This window comes from Macrotis lagotis, chromosome 1 (genome assembly GCF_037893015.1).
Source record: "Macrotis lagotis isolate mMagLag1 chromosome 1, bilby.v1.9.chrom.fasta, whole genome shotgun sequence".
NCBI classification, from domain to species: Eukaryota; Metazoa; Chordata; class Mammalia; order Peramelemorphia; family Peramelidae; genus Macrotis; species Macrotis lagotis.
Genome location: NC_133658.1, coordinates 545518865 through 545546597, shown reverse-complemented (window position 1 = coordinate 545546597; position 27733 = coordinate 545518865). Strand labels below are relative to the sequence as shown.

The following is a 27733-nucleotide window of genomic DNA, read 5'->3' as shown; positions in this document are numbered from 1 at the left end:
CCCTGGAGTCAGGAGTACCTGAGCTAAAATCCGGGCTCAGACACTTAATAATTACCTAGCCGTGTGGCCTTGGGCAAGCCACTTAACCCCATTGCCTTGAAAAAACTATAATGAAGTTGCTTTTTTTTAAAAGTGGTCTGTGAATAATTATCAAAGAGAAGGGTGGGAAGAACAGCACACTAATTCACCTTTGGTGAAATTATGCATCAATGCCATTATTCTGGAAAATAATTTGGAATTATACAAGAAAAGTGACTAAATTGCCCACCAATGGTACAAATCCCAAAAAAGTCATAATCAGACAAAGAATCTATATACATCAAAATATTCAGAGTAGAACTTTTTATGGTAGCTCAAAACAGGAAACAAAGTGAGCAATCATTGATTTCAAGGGTGGGGGGGAGAAGAAGAATCCTTGAACAAATTGTGATACTTAAAATTTTTCTACACACATAGATTTGTGTATAAATATACATAAAATTATAACTGTACTCTAAGAAATAATGACTATGAAGAATTCAGAGAAATTTGGGAAGATTTGTTATAAACTAATATAAAGAACCAAGAGAATAATATACATAAAAACTATAATAATGAAAAATGCTATTAAAAGACATAAAAATTCAGAATAATGAATGGTCAATTGATTTGTGAGGGCTAAAGAAACATACTTCACTTCTCTGAGTAGATAAATGATAGCCTGGTACAAGATTATCACATATACTATCAGAACTGAATTGTTTTTCTGTCAAAAAGGAGTTTCTAGGAGGAGTAGGGAAAGAAATAGACAGTAATATAAAGAAACAAAAAAAAGATCAATAAGGCATTTTTTAAAATAATCCAAACTTAATACTGCCATATCCCCAATACCTATATGCCTCATCAAACCCCTGTACTCTTGACTTCCTCTGTCAATACTCTACTCAACTGCCAACTACTCTCTCAAAGGTCATGGAGAATCTAATGAATAAATCCTTTAGTCCTTTTCTAAGTCCTCATTCTACTTGATTTTCTGAAGCATGACACTGCTGATTGTCCTACTTCTAGATACCCTCCAGAATTACATAATATCAGTTGGAAAGGACCTCAGAAATCAAATAGTCTGACTTCTACCAAACTACTCTAAAATATTTCTAATCAATGAGCACTAATGATGGAAAACACACACCCTCCTGAGGCAGCTCATTCCACATTGGGAGAGATTTTATAATTATAAAGCTTTTTTTTTCTGTTTTAAATCTGTATGACCTCCATTCATTGTTCCAAGATCTTTCTACTGATCCCATAATATTTGTTTTCCCCAAGATTCTACCCTTTGTCCTCTTTTCTCTCCATATATGACAATTTCATTTGCTCTCACCCCATCTCTAATATCTGCCAAACACATACCTGTTTATTTCTTCCTGTACCGAAAGTTCAGCTAAAATACTACACTCTGCAGAAAATCTTTTCTGATCTTCTTCAGTACATATACATATTTTCTTTGTTTCACCTTCTTTTACGTACCTCTGATTCCTACTGTTTAATTATTTGTGGATACGTCATGTCCCTTGACTAGCTGTGCTCTATGAAAATTGAGTCTATATTTTATTTAACCTTTGTTATCCCCCTCAACATCTATTACAGTACTTGGCACAAAACACATAAGTTTACATGTAATGACAATCTTGCTTTTTTTTTAAATCCCAATACCAGGTATTAAGTAGGTGTTTAATAAGTATTTATTGACTAACTAGGTGGATCTCTAATGTTTGCTGAATTGAAATGAACTGAAAAGAGTAAGAAAGAGATATTGTAGTTGAATAGTTACACAAGGGAATAAAACAGACAAAGTTAAAATTTTCAGAAGCAACATTTCTACCCTGTGGCTCTTTAGAGTAACTACTGCTGTGGGCACACATAGTAGCATCACCTAGTATCAATGTTGGCTGCCATCTGTTGGCTAGAAGATATAAAGCATTGGGCTAATTGTTCCCAACTTCTGAATCATATTATGTCCACATCAAGCATGTTATTCCGAATTTTGCTACACATTATATTGCATAGAATTGTCATTTGTATTCAGTATGATATCTAAAGAATTACAAAGTAAAAAGAAGTGGATGTACCTGTATCGTATTCTTCTTCATCCCCAATGCTGAATACTGGCTTCACACCACGGTAAGGCTTGCCCACTCTGTCACTGCTACTCACATGTCTATAATTATTGGAATTTGGAAAAGAAAACAGTTTAAGATAACCTTCATGTAAAGTTTTCCCCAAGCACCATTTTAACATGCAAGTAAATAATTTTATGCACCCAAGAAAAGCCCATAGTTTCAGAAAAGCTGTGTCAAAACTGAAAGTAGATAAGCAAACTATGTTAGTGAAAATGGAGAACAGGGTTTATATGCTAGACTAAATATTCTCAAAGCTGTAAGAATGAAATTTAAACAAGTTAAACATTCCTCCTAAATGCAATTCCCAGTTTCTGAAAATGGAACCAAGGGTTTAAAGAACAACAAAGTCAACTGAGGTATTTTTTCTTTCTAAAACAGAAAAAAAAAAGGAGCATGCTGGGAAAACTTGGTTGTATTTACTTTTTTTTATCTTAAAATTTTTTTAATGGACATAAAAAAATACTATGAAGACTAAGGTTCTCCCTCAAAAACAACTGAGCTCTAATTTCATTTTCTTTTTTGGAGGCATAATGTTTGGGTACACAACCTAGATAAATCCTCTTGGATGGAAGTTATCTCTGAATGATGTGTGTATGTGTACCTGCTGATATCATTTATCTCTATAAACCATCAAAGTAAAATGAAAACTCTTCATCAACTATATATTCATTCATACTTTTGAGGAAGTTGCATCTTGTTTTTAAAATAAAGATCAGAAGAATCATTTACTATAAATGTGTACTCTAGATTTTTAAACTTTGTCATATTTTGAAAGATATTCTTGTATGGAAAAATTTGGATTATTCACATCTTCAATTAGTTTTCTTAATTGTGTATAATTCTTTAATAAGTATCCTATATGAGACTCAAAATTAAAAAGTCACTTATCTATTTCCTTTTTCCCCCCCCTCAAAGAGGTTGACATTTTAGACCATAAACCAACGTACTACTAAAACAGGAAACTAATGGGAAGTAGGGTTAATATTGGTCCAAATGTGGGCCAGATATCCCCAAATCTGAGCCTGGCATATTATAATCACATTCCAAGGAGCACAGATTCAGTTTTAGCCTCATTGGTCTCATCAGCAACAGCTTAAGCAACAGCTGCCTTACCCACACCCTGAGGACTAAAAGTACAATCACAAAATGGGAGTGGGGAAAGTGATCACTTCTCAGTGTACCCCATGTTGGTTTTCTTTCAAAGAAATCTTACATTCAATTTGAATATTAGGTTTATATCAGGCTCAATATGGCAAATTATGAATACTAGATAAAAATAGTTCCTATGAACCACAAACCATATTAAATGACATATCTTATAAAGTTGGAATTTAAGACAATTAAGTGATCTAGAAATTAAAATATTCTTTCCATCACCCAGTAAACTTATTGAGGTAAAACCCACATCAACAAAATAGCTTCAGGGATAAGTAAATTCTAATCATAGAATCATAAGATACAGAGCTAGAAGAGACATTAGAGATCATCTAGTACAAACTGCTTATTTTTTATATTAGGAAACTGAAGGTCTGAGAGAGTAAATAACTTGCTTAGAATCACATGAGTAATAAGCAGAATGCTAGTATGTGAATCAAGGTCTTTGATTACAAAGACTTTTTCTACTGTATCGAACTGTCTTGGCTTGAAATTCAAATGACTCATAATCTGTCAGTTTTCTTATAGGGAAAAAATAATATTGACAAAAGTCAAGACTTAAGTCCTACATCTAGGCATTTAAGAAATTTTATATTTATTTTTTAAAACAGGAATTTTGATTTTCTTTGGATTAAGCTATTATGTTAAAAAAAAAAAAAGCCAAAAGAATGTTAACATAAGTAACACCTAGAAAATAAGCACAAGTAACACTGACAATCTAAAAGCAAATTCTTGAATTGGACTGTCAAAATACAATATTTTGCAGAGAGAAAAAAATAGAATACTTCAGGTAAATTTTAAAGATTTACCCATATTAATTTTTGATTCTTAAAAACACGAGTAGTAGTTATTGAAATTCCATAAAAAGAACTTTTTAAAAAAGCACTTAGCCAAAGCAAAAAATAAACAGAAAAAAAATAAACCAAAAAAACTCAATCTTCAACCCAACATCTTAATGGAATATTAGAAGGGAAGAAATTTTTAATTAATTTCATCAAAGATGGAAAGAAAATAACTACAATTTTCACTTCATCGAAATTCTATTTTGCTCAAACTCTCTGATTTGAGAAGCTTCCCTATGGTAATAATATGCTTGTTAGGCCTCTCAAACTAAATAGAAAAATTAACTGAGATGAAGAGGTTCATAATTTGAATGATAAATTAGTTAACAAATTTGAGAAGAATAAATCTCAGCTAAATAAATGTTGGGGAGAATGCCTCTAGAAAAAAATGAGCAAATTATACTGTTTAAATAAAGTGATTTCTCAAAAAAAAGTCATTAATCTAGGAAAAGATCTGGGCAGCTATTTCAGAATTATCTTGTCCTGGCAGTCTGCCAGAACACCTTTAAATGTGAAATTAAAAAAAAATTAGATAATTTTCAAAAGGGACATTAAAAAAAAGTCAATCCTCTTTAAACTGGTTTACATTTACATAAGGAGTAGGTTTTATATTTAAAAAACCATAAATTTCTAGGAAAAAGGGCAAATAATATAATATAATATAATATAATATAATATAATATAATATAATATAATATAATATAATATAATATAATATAATGGAAATGGAAAAAAACAATCAACCCTAAGCAGAACCAAATTTCCTAAGTGCTATTTATTTCTTCAACTGGCCCTAGGTTGGACCAAATGACCTAGAAGGTCTCTTCCAACTCTAAGATTCTATATTAGATAGAGATCAGAATCATGCCTTATCAAAGAATTCTCTTATGACCTAGTTCTCGTTTTCTTGTTCACTCTTTCCTCTCTCTCATTTCTCTTTCTGTAAACAACATGCTTTATACTATCTCAAAGCAAAAGATGGCATGGTATGACTGCATTGGTCTACTCAGTCTTCAATGCAAATTTTCATGAAAAATTAAATTCTCAAGATGGCATAAGAGGAAATAGAATCAAACCAAAGAAGCATGCATGAAGTAAAAAATGAAAAGCACCAAGCTAAAATACAGCCCAAAGAGCAGCACTAAACAAATAATCAAAAAGCAGAATGAAAAGAGGCTACTGAAAAATTTAGCTTGTTTTTAACTGCTACCTGAAATCTTAGGTTAAGTCAGTGTAACTAATGCTTACAAACAGTGTGAATCATGCTTAAAGACAAGCATGGCTTAGTTGGACTCTTCTACCCATGGCTTACCGCTCTGTACTTGTTTTGTCTGGCCAAGGAAGATTGAAAGACATTCTATAGTAAATTAAGGCAGAGGACAGAACAAAACAATTATAAAAAAATTAAAATCTATAAATATTTGAAGTGATTAATTTTTCCAAAACATATCATTACGTGAAGAAATTATTATGAAGAAAGAGTTTTGATATTCTCAAGTAGAAAGCATAGGAAAATATGACACTCTGGATAGGGAAGGGGGTGGTGGGCTGACAACATATTTACTCAAAAGATAAACCATATCCCCAGAGAGATATGACTAAAACTAAAATATAGAAGGTAGTCCAAGAAACTGTGAATTAAGTCAAAAGATTAGACTCTTCAGAACAAAAGAACTACCATGAGACCCATTACTTAAATAGCCAGATCTGATAAAATTACCTTAATGTAATCTATCACTAAATATGTATGGATGTTTGATTTTTTATTAACAGAAGTAAACCTGTAATTTTAGTTGTCATTTACAGCAGACAAAATACACTTCTATGAAATGCTATATTTCTAACATTCAATTTTTTATGTCACCCGATTCAAACTTCCCTGGAAATTGAAAACAAAACTTAATATGAATTATTCTATTCAATGCTTATATTTTCTTGGGGTTTTTTTTGCAAGGCAACAGGATTAAGCAACTTGCCCAAGGTCACACAGCTTGGCAATTATTAAGTATCTAAGGTCACATTTTAACTCGGGTCCTCCTGACTCCAGGGCCAGTGCTCTATCCACTGCACCACCTAGTTGTCCCTATAATATATTTTGAAGAGAAAAGTCTGCTTAGAAACAAATTCTCATTTTTGTTCTTTTATTTCAGTCACTTTTACACAAAAACATGTATCCATCATTTGGGGAATATTATTGAAAAAAATGATGGCCATGCAAGATTAAGAGAGGATGAAGACTTGGGCAAACTACTGTGGACCTGAAATAAAAGCAGAACTAGGAGACTAATTTACATGATGACAATAATATGAAGAAAACTAACAAACTTCAGAATTCCAACCAAAGCAAGAAACGAAAGTAACTTCAAAAGAACTAATGGAATATACTCCCATCTCTTTACACAGAAGTGCTGGATTAGAGATAGAAATGGACATAAATAGTCTCAGAAATGGGAAATTTGCTGATCTGTTTTTTCCCCATTTTTTTCTTTTTCTAGGTTTTTACAAGGCAAATGAGGTTAAGTGGCTTGCCCAAGACCACACAGGTAATTATTAAGTGACTGAGGCTGGATTTGAACTCAGATACTTCTGACTCCAGGGTCAGTGCTCTATCCCACTGCACCACCTAGCCACCCCTTGCTGATCTGTTTTGTTGGACTATACATCATTGTTACAAGAAAAAAATGGAGACAGGAGGGATAGTGATACAGAAGCAAAATCTGACCATCAATAAAATAATTTTTAAATGCAAAGAAAAAAATCCAAGAGATAGTACTTTAAACTATTTAAAAATTAAAGACTCTTCCTGCCAATTTGTTTTTTGGTTGTTTTTGAGTAATGAAAGGAAGGTTAGATCAAGAGTTGGCAAAGGCATTTCCCCAAAGACCAGGACTCTTTCTACTGTCCAGAAGACACTGGGAGAGTATCGACCACATATAGTGATATACAGATATTGTAGCAGGTGTTATTTTAATGTATAAAAGATATACCACTTATGCATGTCCTTTTTAGGTTTTAAAATATTTTAATATATAATGTTTCTCGAGTTAGATATGTTATATAATGGCCATTCCATACACAATCCCTCTTTTAATTGTCAGAGGGATGAACTTTGAGCCGAATTTATTTCACGAAATCTATTATGTGGAACTTGCTGGAATAGGATCACTTAATAAAACTGTATTTAAATTTTCTTGAGTATCTTCAACTGACTGAGGTACATCTATATACCAATTACAGATTTTAAATCTTATAGATAAAAATCTAAAAGGAGTTGACAGGTAATCCAATCCAACTCCCAAGTCATTTTACAGAAGAGAAAATTGAGGCCTAAATAGGTTAAGTGTGTTATTCAAGACAATAATAAATAACAGAGCTGAGATTTGAACTCCAAATCCACTACTCTTCGTACTGCATAATGTTCTTCTCTTAATCTCAAATTCTATTTAAAAAAAAAAACCCAAAACTCACCTGTCTACAGGAGTTGATGTATTCTCAATAAAACTGATAACTTTTTCCTTGACATTCACAGATTTTGTCTTTAAAGCAACCGTCATTTTGTTTACCAATGATTTCATTCCTCGCCCATCATTTGAACCATTAGGAGAATCACCCTGTAAGAAAAGTTTCTTTTTAATTAAAGATTTTATTTGAGTTTTACAATTTCCCTCCCAGTCTTACTCCCCCCACCCCCTACAGAAAGCAATTTGTCAATCTTTACATGTTTCTATGTTGTACATTGATCCAAATTGAGTATGATGAGAGAGAAATCTAGATATGAAGTTTTTAAGGGTGGAAGATGGAAAACTGAGTATAAAAACCTTATGTTGCTGAAATCTATACCTTTCTCAATGAGAAATAGTTAAAGCCTTTTGACTTTTGATTTGTCTAACCTAACAGAATAAAAAGGTAGTAACACTACCACTAACATAGCTAATTCATTTTTTCTTTGACATATTTTTTACTATGTTTAATCTTGCTCCTTTAAGTATTTTCTTTTTTTAAAAACATTTATTTATTTCAGGCAATGGAGTTAAGTGACTTGCCCAAGGTCACACAGCTAGGCAATTATTAAGTGGCTGAGACCGGATTTGAACTCAGGTCCTCCTGACTCCAGGGGCTGGTTTTATAACCACTAGATGCCCCAAGTATTTTCTTTAGAAATCAGATAATAACCAAATAAAATGAAAATGTCTGTTCCTATGCCTAAACTCCAAACTTAATCAAATTAATATCAAAAACAATTCCTTTATCATTCAAATCTTTTTTTTTCTTTTTGGTTGCTAATGTTTTGATTGAAGTTGCTTTAGCAAAAATTTTCTGTTTTATATATATATATATATATAAAACACATTACCTTCCTAACTTTAACCCATTTATTTTTAGACAGTTGTTAGGTTTTTAATCAGCATTTCTCAAATTAGTATTTAGAGATGCTGAAAAGGACTATGAATTGGAAAAGTGGGTGGAGAGAAGTGCTACTGAACTACCAAAAGATGTTGAATATTTATAGCAGCAAATCACAAAGTTTTTGAATGAGTCAGCCTCTTCTTCCCAATCAAGTGGTTTATTGAAAACAGATTATTTATATAAAATGGGTTATTGAAGAGGACTCTTCAATAACCAAATTTTTGTATTATAAATAAACTCATCAAAATTTTCATATCATGTAAGGGGGCATCAACCAAATACTAAATGGTTTATATAATGGTTGAAGACTAAATTTGGTTAAGAGCTCTAAAAAAGAAAACTACTTGCAAATTAATTAATTGGTGCCCTGATAATGTTACTTTGGAAGATAATCATGCACTTCTACATTAGAACTTCAAGTTTTGAAGAAGACTATTAATTATATTAAAAACAATGACTTAGGTCTAATGATTTTTTAGGAAAAATAAGACATTTAAGTCAGACAAACTTCTGCAACTTTTCTTCTACTGTAGGTAATTACTAAAATAAACCAAGATATCTGTTCAAAGTGAGACGTCTATGAAAACAAATTATCAACATATGTTTGAATGATTATGAATTAATGTAAACATAATTAAACTACTTTATGAATTTGTTAACATTTAGTCCTCTTTTTAGATCGTTTTCTAGTTTTGGCAAAACTAGACCTCCAATTAGTTTTACACTTACATCAACAGAGGAATTTATACTACTTCTGGAGCCTGAAGTGCTAGCAATCCAGTGGCCATATCCATTTTCTGGTCCATCCACATTTATGTCTGCTAAGTGCTGCTGGAGTGCTTGTGGAAAAACAAGAAAACAACTAAAATAGCAAACCCTTTTAAACATAGTTATTACAAAGCTAATTATGATATAAAATTGGTTTATTAAATACATATTATTCCCTTTCTGTGGAAAATAATAAAATAGAACAGTCCATAGTAAAAGATCACTAATTTAAAGAAAACTTTCTCTTCCCTTTAACTTTCTATGTGCCACATATGCATTAGAATGGTTTTAAAATAACTCTGATTCTACATTTTCACTTCTTGATTCTTTTAAGCAGACCATAGATAATGTCAACTAAATTATTTTACATTTTGATGAATTCATGGGAGACTTTTGCTGTTTTTCCTTTGAAGAAGGAAAAGTCAAGCCAGCATTTCTTAGAACAATTTAGCAACTTTCAAAACTATTTTTTAAAAAGAGATATAATAATCTCCAGTAAAAGTAATGATTGGTGGGAAAAATAATTTTGCAAAACCGAGCTCCATTCTGTAGGAGAACAATTTTCAAATGTTTGGAATATAAAGGACAACAATTCTGTTGAACACTCCCTATACTTAGTGATACAAATTAATGATGAAAATAAATACTGGATCTAGAAACAATGTCTATACAACACTTGTAATCATCACCCTGATATATATTATATATCTAATCACTGAATATACTGTGCAAGACGAAATAATAAGTCTTGCCAATATCAAGAGAGATTAGATCTACTGTTTTCTGTCAACTTACTGAGCCAATAATAAAAAAATGAACTTCAGCGTGTCAGTATTCAATCTTGATAAGGAATGTATGGCTACCATGCTGATCTCTTCAGGATCTATACAAATTGGTTGTTGTAAATAATTAGGGCTTACAGATCTACATTTTTCATAAACTTTCCTCCTTGTAAGATACAGGCAATATATTATCTCCTTTTTTGACTTTTAGATATTATTTAAAGTTTCATGAATTTTCAAAATACAATAGCTAAACACTGCAATAACTCTGGTCAATTATTTTGGAATCTGGGGAACCAAGTTATTAGCCTAGAAATATGAATATTCCTAGTCTATTTAAACAGTTTCTCAACAGATTTTAATTTATAGATTAATCGTTTAGAACTGGAAAGAATCTTAAAATGACATCATTTAATTCAACTCTTCATTTGACTAAGCAACACAGAGGTTAAAGAAACTGAACCACTCAAGGTGACACATATAGTGACAAGAATGCTAAGATGGGAATCTAGATTTCCTATTTCAGGTTCAGGATTCTTTGACTATACCAGAAAGACCTAAAACTACAAAACCAGAGCTTAAAAGCAGTAGCTCAAGAACAGGGTTTTGTCCCTACAATTTGAAAAAAAAAAAAGATGATTTTTTTCTATTAAAATTTTCCCCTTTGTTTCTTATATGACAAGGATATTAAGAGTAAGTTACGCAACTTTATTGGCCTTAGTTCCTCATTTGTACAATGAAGTGGAGAAAGAAACAGCAAACCACTCCAGTACTATTACCAAGAAAACCCCAAAGGGAGTCATAAAAAATCAGAAAAGACTGAACAATAACAATAAAAACTCTCTGAGAGCAGGAATTGTTTTACTACTGTCTGTCTATGCCCAGCACTTAGCCACATCTGGCAAAAATAAATGCTCCATGATTGATTAAATTCTCCATTCAATATTACCTCTGTTGTCACCTCAGCTATCTTCCTTCTCATAGGCCAGAAATAAATGAAATTTTAAACTTACCCATAAATCCACCACTGGCAATGCTGACATATTCTTTGTTTTTCTGTCATGGGAAATAAATATGAAATTATTTTCAAATTCCCCAATATTCAAAATGCTGATGTTGTTTACACCTTAGATTTCTAGAAACATCTACCTGCATATTTGTTTTATCCTTTTAAAAAAGAATCCCAAAACAAGATCCATAAGGCTATATATTAATCAAACTCTGGCAGTTTTCTTCTTGATATTCAAGTCTTTTACACAAAGGCCTGGAAATCTGTCTTTTGGGTTTGTTTTGCATTCCCCCCTGACTGAAAATTGTTAACTTCCAAATGGCTAAACAGTTCAATACAAAGGCTATAATTTAAAATATACAGAACCAAATACACAGAACCAAAGGGAGAACAGAAACAACCAAAATGAAATCCTTCTTCACAGTGTTTTTCAAAAACCTTTACAAGGTTATAATAGGAGTTCAAATAATACAAAATTATTTAATCTCCCCAAGTTTGAATAGGAGTCAAATGAGTCCTGGAAAGGAAAATAAATATAAGGAAGACAGCTAGAGATCTTCCTCTTCATCACTATGTGTATCTTGAGCTCCATTTAAAAAGGTTTTTCTTCAAAGTAAGAACTCTCATCTAACCTTTTCAGTACAATGTTTCAGTCATTTTCTGATTTTGGCCTCCAATTAGTTTTACACTTAATAATCGGATACCTCAGCAATGGATCTATTTCCCCTCTCCAGAACCATACATTCATGAGTCACATTCTGTAATGTTCTTCTATGTCCCCAGCCATACTGTCCAGAGAGGATATACCTGCAACCTGGAAGCCTTTTAACTGTTTTTTTTTTAAAAAAATTACAAACATGATTGTCTGTATAACCAAACAAATAGCTGAACCAAAGAGTAAAAATTCATTCCAAACTTCTCCACTTTAAAAAGAAAGTAAAACAAAATTAACAAACAAGCAAAGAAAATACTTTTATTCTGTTGGTCTCTAGGCCTGTCTGGGGTTCTACCTCTTTGACCTTTTTTTTTTTTAACCTAACTATATCCAGTGTGGATACAATTAACATTCCATTGATTTTGCTTGATATTCACCTTAAATACAGATGCCTCCTTTATTTCACTGTGTGTTTCATAGTCATTTTCTAGGATAATATAGAGTTGTTATATTAATATTATATCACTAATATATCATTAACTGGTTCAGACATTCTCTTATACTGAGCATATATGTAATTTTCAAATCTTCGCTATTATAAATAGTACAGCTATAAGAATTTTGGTGAGACTTTGTATCTTTTCCCCTTATTTATGATGATTTTGAAGACTAAGAACTGAACAAATGTGTTGAAAGGCAAAATCAGTTTTGTGATTTTAACTGAATATGGTTCTCCAAAATGTTTGTACTAGAGTACAGTCCTAATAGAAATATATTAAGGATATCATCCTGCCATCACTGGATTTAATTATTTTTTATATTTTTGCAATTCTGTTAAATGCAAGTTATCTATTAAGTGAATTAAGTAATTTACACTTGTGCTTATTAAAGAGTCTGTGCATCTAGTGCTGTTAATAGTATTTCTTCAATGGTAAGATGATCTAGTCCATACCTTTAACATTTTATCATCTTATATTTCCTGGATATCTTTTTGCCCTTCATATGCAAATGACTGATATATGTTGCAGTCTACTGGTCCATCTCCCCACCCCACCCCCATCTCAAGCACCTCTCCATTGTCTTTTGGGGTATCAAAAATTTTGACTATTAGGAGATCATGGTGTTGCACATTCTAGACCATGGTATATTAAATCATTTATAGGATTATGTTGATTAAAAGGGAATCTGAAGGTCAGGAATCATTGAAAATACTGTAGGATTTCCCAAATGCAATTTATTTACTCTTATTCAATTATGAACCAAACTTATTGTTAATCTGCAGTGACTATTCAAATGATAGAATAAATTCAATGGATTAGTTTTCAAAATGCATGTCAGTCTGAACAATAGAATTACTTATCCATCAATTTTTCTCTGTAATGTTGTTAGTCCAATATCTTTTAAATGATAATGGACCTCATTGAGGAAGCCCAAGGAGTAACTTGAATTTTTGATTACAATGAACGTGATATCAAGCATATATAGACACACACACACACACACACACACACACACACACACACACACGGGTTTGCAACTATCACGGAGGTAAAATACATAGAAAGACACACAAACACAGATACAGACACAGATACACACATGTAGGCTAGATCGCACAGACTCATCTTCCTGAATTCAAATCTGGCCTTAGATACTTACTAGTTTAGCTATGTGATCCTGGGCAAACCACTTAACTGTGTTTGCCTCAGTTTCCTCATTTATAAAATGAGCTGGAGAAGGACATGGCAAACCACTTCAGCACATTTGCTAAGAAAAACCTAAATTCCTTCAGAATTTGATGAACACTACATTCACTTTTTAAAAAAATATCTATATATTTCTTTCTCTTAATCCTAATTCTTCATACAGAAAATGACTAATCTGTAAACCTATTTAACACACATATGTATGTACAATATTAACCTGACTGTTCACCGCTTAGGGGAGGGTGTGTGAAGAGAAGGTGGAAGGAAATTTTGTAATTAAAAATATACATAAGCATAGAAATATGGATGAATGTTGAAAAACTTTCATAACATGTATTTGGAAAAATAAACTATCAATAAAAAAAGAAAACAAACCTAAATGGGATCATGAAGAGGCAGACACAACTGAAAGAACTGAACAACAAAAAATGCACCTGTGCACACATATATGCATGCAAAGGGATTTTTGCAACTATCAGCCAGTATATCCTCCACAGAGCACAAATGAAATGGGGTTTCCTATAGGTATTGAGTTCATCCAGATTTGTGTGTGTGTGTGTGTGTGTGTGTGTGTGTTTCCTATCTATACATTCCCACTACCAATTCCAATTGTTTTCTATGTTTTCACCTCTTTTGACAATTGTGAAGTTTAAGATATTATTTAACTCTTCTCTCTCTGTTCTATTTTCTCCTGGTTGTCCTCCTACCTGTCTAAATGCTCCATGGTCTTATTCATATTCTTTCCACTCTTTTTTTCTGGAGTCCTTGGCCTTTTTCCTCTTATCTATATACACTCTTTCCCTTGGCTCTCTCACACTATCATGATTTCAATGACACTTTAAAAATCCATCTATAGTGTGTTCTGTCTTTGAATTCTGGTCCCTTTTTTCTACCTACCTGCTACATAATGCCACCAAATTATCCTAACAGCATCTCGTATTCATTATGTCCAAAACAGAAGTTGTTTTAACTCTAACAACTTCATTATTCTCTTCTAGGCACTACATCTTCCTAACCACTTGAGCTTAGAGTCTCATAGGTATACAGTATTTATCCTGATGATTCTCAGATTTATGCAACTGCCCCCAATTCTCTGCTTATCTCTAATCTCACATTCCAGACATCTCAAACTGATTACCCAGTAGATATCTCAAACTCAACACAAAACTCTTTATTTTTTCCTCCTTAAAGAACCACTCCTCTCTACTTCCCCAATCCCATACTTTCCCTATTATTGCATAGGCAACACCATTCTCCCAGTCCTTCAGTCTCACAAAATAAAAGTCATCCTGTACTCCTCATTATCTTTCACTCACCATATCCAAGTTGTTGCCAATATATGTATTTAAGTATGCATATATACAGATGTGTATTGATGTAAATGCAAACATATATGGATTTCTGCAATATTACATGCGTTATATGTACACACACACACGCACACACACACACACACACACACACACACACACAGGCACCCACCCACCTTCTTTCCTCTGATCACTTTACTTACTGTAATTGTTTCTAAGGGGTCTGCCTTCATTCAACCCCTTAAAGTGATTTTCTTAACCTGTAGGTCTCATCATGTCACATACCCATCTACCACTCCTTCACCCAGTGAACTTCAAAAGGTCCTTATTTACCACCAGGATAAAATACAAAATGCTGTTTGGCATTCAAGTCCTTCATTACCCACCCCACTCCTACCTTTCCAGTCTCTCTACACCTTATTCCCCACTACATAATCTTCAATCTAGTTGATACTTGGTCTCCTGGCTGTTTCAAGGAGACTTTCCATCTCTTGCTTCTAACAATTTTCTCTGGTTGTCCTCAATTCTGAATAGCCATCCAGCATTAACTCCACCTATTGACTTCCCTGGTTTCCTTTAAATTTCATCTAAAATCAGGGTGGCTAGGTGACGCAGTGGATAGAGCACTGGCCTTGGAGTCAGGAGTACCTGAGTTCAAATCTGGCCTCAGACACTTAATAATTACCTAGTCATGTGGCCTTGGGCAAGCCACTTAAACCCATTGCCTTGAAAAAAAAAATCTAAATAAAAAAATAAATTTCATCTAAAATCCCCCAAATCCCAACTTTTACTGGAAGCCTTCCTCAAACCCTTCAAATTTTGCTGTTAATTATTTCCTGTTTATCCAGGTTGTGGTTTACTTTATCTAGATATTTTCCTTTTGTCTCCTGAATTAGATTGTAAACTTCTTGTAGGCAGAAAGTGACACTTGCCTCTTCCTGTATCCCCAGTTTAGCGCAGTGCCTAAAGGTATTTAATAATACTTACTGTAAGGCCATAAAAGTTTATTGACCTATAGGTACTTATGAATTCAATTTTTCTAGGTTAAAAAAAAGGACAATTTTGTGGAAATACAGAGAGAAGCACAAACCATGTCACAAAATTTATAGGTCATTTAATTAAATTCAACCTATGTTGAATGGGTTCAAATGAATGTTCAACTCCATGGACACAGGATTAAACTGTGAAGTTTAGTAAAAAAGTAAAAACAAGAGTAGCCTACTACCAAGGAAGCACAATTAACTGCCAGATTTGGAAATGAAAGAGACCTTAGAGATTATCTGGTCCAACCTTCTCATTTTGCTCTTACAATAAAAAAAGAGGCCTATGACGATACTGAAATATAAAGTGTCAAATATCAAAAGAATATAACCAATTTCATGATGACAATACTACAATGGAAATATTCCACGCTTCTTTTATCCATAATCAGAAACTGCCTAACAGGCCTGCTTTCTATTTTTAAAGATTAATTCCCTCCCCCCACAGAAGGCAATTTGCCAATCTTTACATTGTTTCCATGGTATATATTGATCTAAATTGAATGTGATGAGAGAGAAATCATATCCTTAAGGAAGAAACATAAAGTATAAGAGGTAGCAAGATCAGACAATAAGATATCAGGTTGTTGTTTTTTTCTAAATTAAAGTTAATAGTCCTTAGTCTTTGTTCAAACTCCAGAGTTCTTTCTCTAGATAAAGATGGTATTCTCCATTGCAGACAGCCCCAAATTGTCCCTGTTTCACTGATGGAATGAGCAAGTCCATCAAAGTTGATCATCACCCCCATGCTGCTGTTAGAGTGTACAGTGTTTTTCTGGTTCTGCTCACCTCACTCACCATCAGTTCATGCAAATCCCTCCAGGCTTCTCTGAATTCCCATCCCTCCTGGTTTCTAATAGAACACAGTTTGCTAAGCCATTCCCCAACTGAAGGACATTTACTTGATTTCCAATTCTTTGTCACTTGCTTTTTTTTTTTTTAAACAATGGTAACTACTTTAAATCAATGGTCAAGAGAAAATAATTGCTCAGCTACAGTCATTTACTCTAACATACCTGTAAAAAGTGTGCTAGGACCATGTTCATATACATGTCTTCTTCTTCTCTGCCACTTCCCATGAAACAGAGGTGCTCCCCTCCTGCAACTGAACCAGACTCGATAGACTGCTTCTGGGCCTCTAGTAAATATTTTACTGACTGTGCAAATTCTGATGGATTTTGAAGCATCTGCAAGGAGGAAAAAATTAAGATTCAGTCAAGGTGATTTTTCATACTTCTTTTAAAAAAATTTAGATTTTATTACCACAGAATGTTAGAATTTAAAAAGCCAGCAGGAAAAACAAAGAAGTAACCCTCTCCTGATTAGTCCTGATCAATGTCACTAAAAGATATGAGGATGAATGGCAGCTTATGAAAGAATATACGAACATGTAAAGGCAGGTATAATAGCTACTACATAACAAAAGCAAAACATTTCTTTAGAAAATTCAGAGTTGACTATGATAGCCAAAGATAGTCCTACTAAAAAAAAAAGTATCCTATTTGTACTTTCTAAATGTAAGCTCATGATTAACCAAGACCAAAATGTAATTAAATTTTTTCAGTGACTATTTGAAATGAGTACTCATATTTAGCTATAGTTTAAAACTAACATTTTCAGTATTTCTTAATCATGTAAATGAACTTTCCCCTAAGAATATGTAATTCTTTTTTAGTTGAAATAATTTGTTAGTAATTAATGACAGAATTTATGCTGTATTTCTAGAAATGCAGCAAGAATTTTAAAGTAATAATTATGAGATTACTTGATCTCTAACAATAATATCACATTCCTTACTTATGGACAATAAGGGAAAAAACAGTATTGTTCCTTACTTTGCTTATTTTAATCAGAGCTTATACTAACCAAATCTGAATCTAAGTGAAAAGCTGTTGATAAATGCCCAGCATTGTACTGTTCCGCAGGCCTGCAATCCACCACAAAGAATCGAACTCCTTCCTATGAGGAAAACAAGATCTGAAATATTAGAATTCTTAAAATTAAAAAATTCATTGTGAAAGCCTCATATTCAGTGAACAATTGCAACTGATCAAAGCAAGATGGACAGATATGATGTGCTAATAAAAAACTGAATTGAGTATTATGAATACAATAGATTCAACCAAGGAAATACTCAATACTTCAAATAATTCTTATTCCAGAAAATGTCTTAAAATGAATTTTTTTTTATAATTTTAAAGTTTTAAAGGCAGTAATTGCCTATAGCATACTAGGCATTAAACAGAAAATAAACTTATTTCCCAAATGTGGAAATAAAATCTCCTGAATTGACCATCTTAAATGAAGTTCATGTAATGAATTATTTAATTTGGACTAAAATTTTTTATTTCTTATAAGAGAAAAATCAGATACTGGTACTCACTTTAATCCCAAACTACCAGTCGTGGTATTAAGAAGCAGCGTGGTGCAGTGGAATGAGAGCTGGATTTGGAGTCAGAGGACCAGGGGACGAATCTTGGCTCTGCCATTTACTACCTGTGTAACCTTGGACAAGTCACTTGACCTTTCTGGGTCTTAGTTTCCTCATCTGTAAAATGAGGGGGTTGGACTAGATGGTCTCTAAGGTCCCTTCCAACCCTAAACCTATGATCCTAAAATCTTTTGGGGGAAAGAACATCATAGCATAGCAGTTTTTCATTCCCCTCCCCAACAGATTTTTTTCCTGATTTCCTGAAAGAGCTTCCAAAATGGCAAGACAGTGCTTTTTTTGAAAAACATGACTGACAAAGGCTGCTTTCGGGGTTTTCACACTGATTAACAACAAGTTAAGAACAATAGATTGTTTTTCTTCCAATTTTTCCTTCTTACCGCTTTATGGTCTTAAATTACAGTATAAAATTATTCAACCTAGATCACAAATTAGCACTAAGTATCAACTTTAATCTTTGATCTCCAACATTAAACTTCTGAAGAAAACTGGCCAAAATTTCTTATATTTAAAGGGTCATTTTTCGGGGGAGGGAATTTTATTTCTTTTATTTACTGACCCCTTGCTGTTGATTTGCTTGAAGAATCTCTGATACTGAAATGGCCAGACAGAGAGCCTGACTCAGATCTGTGTCGTCATCCTTAATTCCCAGCAAAGGACTGCCAAATAAACTATGATTGTCCTGATTGGTAAAAGAGAAGTATTTTTTAATTAGAAAGAAAAATCAAAGTCAGAGCTTTGTTTCTTTCCTAGAGATTTCTGAATAAACCAAAATCAAGGTTTGCTATATTACATATAGTATGTTTTTAAAAATTCAATCTATGTATCCTTAGTGCACAGACTTTTTTTTAGTCTTTAGTATAAAAAATAAACAAAAATAATAACTCACAACTGCTCACCACTGAAAATGTAAGACATAGAGTATAACTGGTTTGCCTATTAAAAGCTTTTCTGCTTAGAAATACTTCACAATCCAAAAGAGATATAGAGATAGTGTTACATACCTCTTTTCTCATATGTTCTTCATGAAGAAAAACTAAAACACTATATCCCTTCAAACAGGTTAGAATTCAAAATTCTTTAAAATAAATAAAACTTAAAACCACTTAATTTTTACTTATACTATCACCAAAAATAAAAGTGAAATGAATGCTTTATATTCCTCATCAGTTTTATAAAACCAAAAAGTATACATTAGTTGTATAAAATAACTTATATAATGATACTCTGTTCTAACTAATAAATATGACATTAATCTAAAGTAGAGCTTCTTGCCTTTGGGTCTGATAACTTGTTTTTTAATTTCATTTCAATATTACTAGTTTCCTTTGTGATCCTATGTATTTTATTTTATTCACTTAAATATACCATTCTAAGAATGGGTACATAGGTTTCTCCAAACTGTCAAAGGGATCCATAATACATAAAAAGTCCCCTTGATCTAAAGTATTTAATGAACTATTCTAAAGAGTGGAAGGTGACATTAGGTTGTGGAGAGAAAAGGAAGGTGAACTTCCAAAATGGATAACATATCCCAAAATACTCACTGGGCATACTTAAGGAAATGAGGTATTTTATAATAAGTTTGTTGTTTCAGATTAAAGATATGTATCCTTTTAAACCACAAAAAATGTACTTTTATATCAATTATTTTAATATTTTAGGTGATAAAATTGCTATTTCACAGTTGCCATTAAAATATTAAAAAACATATTCTTCAAATAAAAAGTAACTACTGATATCTCACAGCTTTTAGAAAATAAATATGAATATATTTTCCCTCTCAAGGAAATTACACCTAATTGTAACCTTTTGGGTTAGACTGCTGAAGCATAACTTACTATATTGCTAAAATATACTACATATTTCTCTGCTTTCTTAAAGCTGACCATAACCATTTCTTGAGAACTCTAGGCCATCATTATGAATGTCAGTTATTGTGCTTTGTTCTATCACAGAGGTATCAAATTTGCAGCACTCACCAGAACCAGATTAAGATATAATTGAAAAATGTTTAATAAAATAAAAAAACAAAACAGTAAAACCACACAGACATTGCTCATGCCTTGTCAGGGCTCCCTTTCAATGAATCTAATACTACTGTTCTAAGTCACTGAAGAAAGACCTTCTTTTAAGGGCTCCTGAGAGAGGCTGGACTATTTGTTTATCAGCTAAAGTGAGTGCAGTTTCTGCCCTCTACTCCCTCACTATTATCAGCTATTTTTTTTTTTTGGTATTTTAACTTCAGATTTATAGCATATTTGCTACTTTTAATATGCTGCCTCAGGATTATATAAACTCTTATTTCACATACAATTTTAAACCCTAATTAAGTTCTACCTTTTTCTTTACTCTTCCATCCACTCAGAAATAGAGACACATAGAAACAAGGAAACAAATACAGATCCTAACACAGATCCACAGACACACACAACTCTAAGCAAAGCAAAAAAAAAATCTGGAGGCATTATGAGAACTAAAGTAGATAAAAGACAATGAAGCAATTTGCACAATGGAATGTAGTATGTATTCATTAACCTCTTGCTTAATACCTTTCTAAATGAAGCTGGAGTTTTACTGTAATAATATTGTGCCAGAGAAAATAGATCTTCAATATCTTCTATATTCAAACTTGATGGAGTATTTTCCAAGAACTCTAAAATATATGAAAACCAAGAATAAAACATTTCAAAACTATGCATTAAAGAATAAACCTTTGATTGATGCAAGTTCTCTTGAAGTAGTTATGTTTTAGGGAGTTTACAATATTTAATATTGTAAAGACAACATCAATAATAATTATATGAATTACTTTTTCAATTAACTGCCTGTTTGGGAGGCATGGAGAACTGATACTCATAATTAAGAAAGTAATCTTTGGTTATTTAATAATGATGCCTTAGTTACTTGGGTCTATTAGTCTTCAACTATCATACCTTCTATGATTTGTAGGGCAAGTTTTTTCTTTTTCTTCTCAATTACAAGTAAAAACATTTTTTAACATTCATTTTAAAAAAATTATGAGTTTTAAATTCTCTCCTGTCCTCTCCTTTCCTTCCCCTGTCCCCTCTTTGAGAAGGCAAGCAATTTGCTATAGATTATATATGTACAGTCATGCAAAATAAATTTCCACATTTGCGAAAGAAAATAGACAAAAATAACCCCAAGAAACATAAAGTACAAAAAGGATGCCTTGATTTATACTCAGACTCAATCAAGTACCTTGGAATCATCTTGGATCATTGCATTGCTGAGAATAACCAATCATTCACAATTGATCAAACAATATTGTTGATCTTGTGTACAATGTTCTCCTGGTTCTGCTTATTTCATTTTGCATCAGTTCATACAAGTCTTCCCAGGTTTTTTCTAAAACTAACTTGCTCAGCATTTCTCATAGGACAACTGCATCTCAATCATATACCAAAACTTGTTCTGCTATTCCCAAAGTGATGGGTTTGTCTTCAATTTTCAGCTCTTTGCCTCCACACACACACACACACACACACAGAGAAACCTGCTATAAATATTTCTGTACATATATGTCCTTTTCTTTTTTCTTTGATCTCTTTGGAATACAAACCTAGTAGTGGTAGTGCTGGGTTAAAGGATATGCAATTTTCAGCTCTCAGGACACAACTTCAAACCATTCTCCAGAATAATGGATCAGTTTACAATATGGGATGGCTTTTTTAAAAAACTAGTTAATTCAGGATTCCGTTCATGGAATCAATGAATGCTAGTACTGGAAGAATGCTCAGATATCATCCTAGTCCAAATATCTAATGATAAAAGGTAAGAAAATTAAGGAAATGAAATGGTTGGCATTTTTTCCTATATAAAATGATACTTACGAATAATTTCTTCTTTACTGTCAGATTCTTGTGCTAAAATAACATCTCTGTGACAGAGAAAAGGAAAATACAGTCAAAGCTAAGCAAAGGATGATCAGAGAAAATGAAAATAAAAAATATAGCCGATTTTATACTCACTTTGTATTGACAAGGATTATTAACATTAAAAAATAAATAAAAAATGGATCTGCTTGCTGTAGGTATCCATCCCATATTGCCTGAGTGACTTCAATGGAACAGAAACATGCAAAAAGACTTCCAAGCTGTAACCAGAAAATATAGCAAGAAGAAATATCAAAGAGAAGCAAAGTATTAGAAATAAGTAGAAACTTAAAAATTGTTTCTAAAAAACCAAAATGCTAAAAAAAGTGTAAATCATATGAATAGCACAACTATTTATGTTTACATATTTATCCATTTAAAAAGACTTTATATAATGAATCACAGTAAATATTTTTCTATAATTTTCATCACATTTAAATGGAATACAAAAATATACCAACATAGTTTTTTAGGTATTTTGAGTGGAATCACTTTAGTGATTACTTAAGAATTCTCAATGTTTAATGAAAAGTTCATCTTCCCTCCTTCTGTTTAATTCTAAATATTTAAAAGAAATTAAAGTATATTGCATTTCTAAGAGTACTTAAATCTTTTTTAGAAGTTTTCCTTTTTAAAAGTACTATTACAAGGGGCAGATAAATGGCACAGTAGAGCACCAACCCTGGAGTCAGGAGGATCTGCATTCAAATCTGGCCTCATATACATACGATTTACTTGTGTATGACCCTTGATAAGTCACCTAACCCCAATTGCCTCACTACCACCTCCTCCCCCCAAATTAAATTCAATTAAAACAAATAAAACTACTCTTACCAACAGAGATTACAGAAGTATTGTCAATTTCTTCTTGGGGGTAGCTTTTTGTATCAGAGGACAATGGGAATTAAATTACTGGCAGAATTTTGCTATTTTCCTATCTCCTTAACCCTAACTTTTGTCATTATTTTGTCACATTATCACACTAACATGTGCTCTATCAGTGAGCTCCTAAACTATCCAGAAGGATAGAAATTTTTTGTTACCATATTATCAAAAGTTATAGTTCTGGGTAAAAAGTATCCATTATGCAAACGGAATAACCTAATAGTATATTAAAACAATCCAAGAAGTTCAATTTGCTTTTTTTGTTTTAAAAGTAGAAATAGTCTGAAAAATTGCTAGAGTTTTACTGCTTTACTTTCTTCCATTTGGCTTATTATGATAAATACTCAAATAGTTAAAAAATAAACTTTAGAAAAGTTATTTCTCTTTTATTTATAATGTTTTCATTTTAAAATAAGATGGCAAAATGTTAAGAGGAAAATCAAAGAGATACTTAATTTAATACTTCTAAGATTAATACGAGTTAATAGCTATACATGTATTTTGTCATTAAAATTTATAAAGCATTAGAGAAAGTCATCAGAAATATCAAAAATACTGATGCATTTTCATCACTCAACTCTGGGGCTAACCTTGCCCTGCACACATGAGAAAAATAAAACTGCAGTATGACTAATATAAAGAGAGGTCATCATGAATAAGATTTTAAGAGATATCTCAAGTATATGTGCACACATTTTTGTACAGGTACACATATATGGATTACAGAAATGTCATGATATCACCTAGTCTTCAAGATCAGGATATTAATAAATACTAAGTTCTTACTGATATAAAGATATTAACAAATGTAAGTCTTTAAAGAAAAGTTAGGTGAGATTTTGTCAAGGAAAAAAAGGTTTACTTCCTTTGAGTAGTCTTTCAATATCCAACTATCATTTTAGTTTAAGGGACTGAAGCTTTAAAATTAAGTTGAGAATCTTAACTGGGCATTTTAAAAGTTAACTCAGAAAAACAAACCTTATATTCAAAATCTCTGAAAAAAATGATTAAAGTGACTGAAACGAAAGAGAAGCAAAGGTACTTAACTACTTTAAGCCCCTGAAGTCAGTTTCCCTAATGTATGAAATACTGACCTCAAATGTTTTCATGCATGGCATCAATTACTCAGAAATTGAAAAGTTTTTAAATAAATCTAGTTTAAAAATGAAAAATACGCTAATATTAAGTATGTTAAATTTCATACCAAAATATTCTGGAAAAAAAAGAGACGAGCAACAAAAATTACTTCTGAATACCAGTAATTCCAATCCTTTAGTCTGAGTACTATTCTGTAATTTAATACTTCTTTTCCTCCTTGAAAAAAAATGCATTATATATTTATAGATAAATCTATTTTTCATTAAGTGTCCCTACTTTCACTTTATTACCCAGTTGAGTGCATAGGAGTCTGGAGTCATCTTCTTTGTATCAAGAAAGGAACACAGTTCAGGTTCATGATACTGGATAAGTAATCGAAAGAGATGAAAAGGTCTCCCCTTTAAGAAACAATCCCTAGGAAAGCAAGAGAGACAAAATTTTCATAAGTGCATTGCACTAATATTGTATGAGGTATTAAAACATCCTTTCCTGTTGCCCCTTCTAACTCAAGGGAGCTAAATTATTCTAAGGAGTGAAAAGTTCTAAGACATGAACATGGCCAACTAGCAATATCAAGTGTGATGATATCCCTAAAAACTCTAGATTGAATTCTGACTCTGGGGCCAATTTTCAAGACCAAGGAAAATCTAGTCATTCACTGTTAAAGGGATTTTCTCTGGGTCTGAATAACTTTTAATCTAGAGGAACCCGAGTATGAAGTATTAGAACCTATTGTGTTCAAATTAGCTTGAAGGAATAAAGAGGAAAAGTGGAGAATCTGGAAGACCCTGGTTTGGCAGTTCCCTAGCACAAGTAGAAAGAGAGGCAGTTAAGATTATCCTTATCCATTCAGTTAAGAAAGTGTTCAGTCTTCAAGGCTGACACAACAGATCTAAGGATCCAATGGTCACAGAATAGTATATATACTATTAGCTTTACTTGTTATCTTCCTGATTTCTAAATGGGACTGGAGCCTGGGAAGTTCTGAAACTGGCCAAAACTATTTAGGTGTAGATCAGGGCGAACCAAAAAGAAAGTACATCATAAGTGATATATGCTAAAATCAAAACCAGTATAATCTTGTTCCCTTGTAAGTCAGGAATCCTGGAATCTCCCTGATATGAAATGATAGAAATACTAGTCACCCCTACATTAGAGGGTTATGAAAATAAAATGAGAAATATAAAAGCACTGCTTAAAGTAAAAAAAAAATTGCAGTACAAATTCAAGGTATCTTTAGTAGTATACTTTTATTATTGAAGAGGATTCACTTAAATGTCTCATTTATTGTCAGAAATTCCATTAATAGTTATAGATATAGATTACATCCAAATTTTCTCCCATCAAGTTAGGCTGCCTATAGCACTCAAACTCTTCTGGTTCATTCCTCCCTCCTATAGGATAGGACCTACTCACAAACCCATAATTCTGTCAAGAATTTTATCAAGTATTTTAAAGCATTTACTATGTGCCAGGCCCTGTGCCAGATCACTAACACAGTAGCCATTTCAGTTACTGTCACCAATCCAAAAGCAGAAGAATGGAATTTTTCTAAAATTTTTCTGTGTCCAGAAAAACCCTTACCAAATATTGGTACATTCTCCTCTAAGGATTTATTAAAGAAAGTATCACTATATTTTAAATAATCTATCACATTATAATACATGGCCTCACTTCATTAACTGAAAAAAAAATCAACAGATGCATAGTAGTATTAAATCCTCAAACACGATGCAGTAAAATAAATAGTTTGCCACATTAAAAAATCATCCTTATAAATTATGTCATCTGTGGTCAGTTTAACTGATTAGCATTGCTACTAAAATAATATCTCAGACAGCAAGTTTACCCCATTGTTTATAACTTGAGAACAACTGTCATTCTAACCAACTGTCTGATATATGAATGCTACTGGTCTAAAGTCAAAGTGTATACAGATGGACCAACAAATGTCTATCACTAGTAAAATAACTTAAAGCACATATCCTATTGACTAGGTCAATAGAAGTATTTTCATAAACAAAGTATAGCACATTTCAATATTTAAACAAATAGTACTTTGGCATGAAGATTACTCTAAAAAGTCAATTGTAAAGCAAATTTTAAAAAAGTTTCCATGTAAAAATTTAGTGAAGTACATATATCAGAACTTTACCATGAGAAATAATGAGAAAACATTCAGAAATAGAAATATTTAAAAGTAATTTCCACAGTATGAAGATTCCCAAAAACAATTTAAGAAATGCTCCAATTTGGAAAGTTCCTAGTCTTTCCCTTTTAGGGAAGCAAAAACAATGATGACTACAGTGATCAGAAATGGGAGACAGTACTAATATCTTCAAACAACTGTGCTTATATTTAGGCACTTGAAGTTTGTGCAATAAGTATTATTTTCATTTCTCCCATAAGAATTTTAAATTCTCATCTGTGAAATAAATATGGCATTTACATTTGAAAAAAACTGTCCATTTTGATTTAATGATTTCATCATTAAAAAGTAAACAGTTGGGGCAGCTAGGTGGTGCAGTGGCAAGAGCACCAGCCCTGGAGTCAAGAATATCTGAGTTCAAATCCTGTCTCAGACACTTAATAATTACCTAGCTGTGTGGCCTTGGGCAAGCCACTTTGCCTAGCAAAAAAAAAAAAAAAAAAAAAAAAACCTAAGGAAAAAAAGTAAACAGTCTGTAAACTTTTGACCAAAAATTCTTTTAAAAGCCTGAGGGCTTGCAGTTTTATCTCACAACATTCAAAGGGGAAAATGTAGGTTTGTGGCAAAGCAGTACTAGAGTTTTAAACTTTAATCTTTTAAAAATTTGTGAAATAATTCAGGCTTGCAAAAAAGGTTTTTATTTAAGTGTAAATATTAATTTTTTGTTTAGTTAAGAAAAAATAATGCACACATTATTTTTACCTGGGAATGTACTTATTCATAATAGCATAAAAGCAGTTGTATAAATCGCTGCGAGTAAGATGAAGATTCACCAGGGGCTTAAGCAAATGTATCCAGCCAAGAGATGTGCTATATTTGACATTCCGGGATTTACAATAAAATGTAATTACAGATTCAATATTCAAGAGTAATACATCAGTCTTTTCTTCTGGTATTAAAAGTTGATCTGGAAAATGTCAAAATAATTAGTAAGATAGCATTATAAAGTCAAAGGTATAGAAACTACTCAGTAATAGTTAAAAAAAGAAAATCAAGTAAATAGAACAGACTGGATAAACAAAACTTCTAGGTATATATCAACAAAGTAGCCCACTGTCTGACAAAATAAAGAACAAAAGATACAGGGCAAATTCCTAATTCAATAAGAACTGCTGGGAAAAATGAATTCAGGTAAAAAAGTAGGTTTTGACCATTATTTTATGCCATAATAAGTTCCAAATGGATAAGCAGTATAATTATAACAGACAAAATCATGAAAAAGATTACAGATGGATGGAGGTCCTCCATATAATTATTGCTAGGGGGAATATTCTTAAACTGAAAAAGGGATAGAAGAGATATATTTTAAAAAGTGAAGTGATTTTGATTATATAAAATTTGAAAGATTTTTTCCATTAAAAAA

The 27733-nt window shown here is 32.2% G+C and overlaps 1 protein-coding gene across 2 annotated transcripts in view; it reads right to left on the bottom strand.

The window, feature by feature from the left end:
• Positions 1-27733, bottom strand: part of TBC1D23 (TBC1 domain family member 23) — a 62986-nt gene that overhangs the window by 6904 nt on the left and 28349 nt on the right. Inside the window, exons 4-16 of one of the 2 annotated variants that reach the window (XM_074214321.1) lie at positions 27073-27277; positions 24452-24575; positions 22275-22399; positions 22137-22183; positions 20835-20938; positions 18842-18964; positions 17700-17792; positions 16850-17020; positions 11127-11169; positions 9293-9402; positions 7625-7767; positions 5469-5513; positions 2109-2197 (exon numbers count right to left, since the gene is read on the bottom strand). In XM_074214321.1, coding sequence (XP_074070422.1) covers positions 2109-2197; positions 5469-5513; positions 7625-7767; positions 9293-9402; positions 11127-11169; positions 16850-17020; positions 17700-17792; positions 18842-18964; positions 20835-20938; positions 22137-22183; positions 22275-22399; positions 24452-24575; positions 27073-27277 — 1422 coding nt within the window. The remainder of the gene's footprint in view (positions 1-2108; positions 2198-5468; positions 5514-7624; positions 7768-9292; positions 9403-11126; positions 11170-16849; positions 17021-17699; positions 17793-18841; positions 18965-20834; positions 20939-22136; positions 22184-22274; positions 22400-24451; positions 24576-27072; positions 27278-27733) is intronic. The other variant, XM_074214322.1, reaches the window with a different exon arrangement.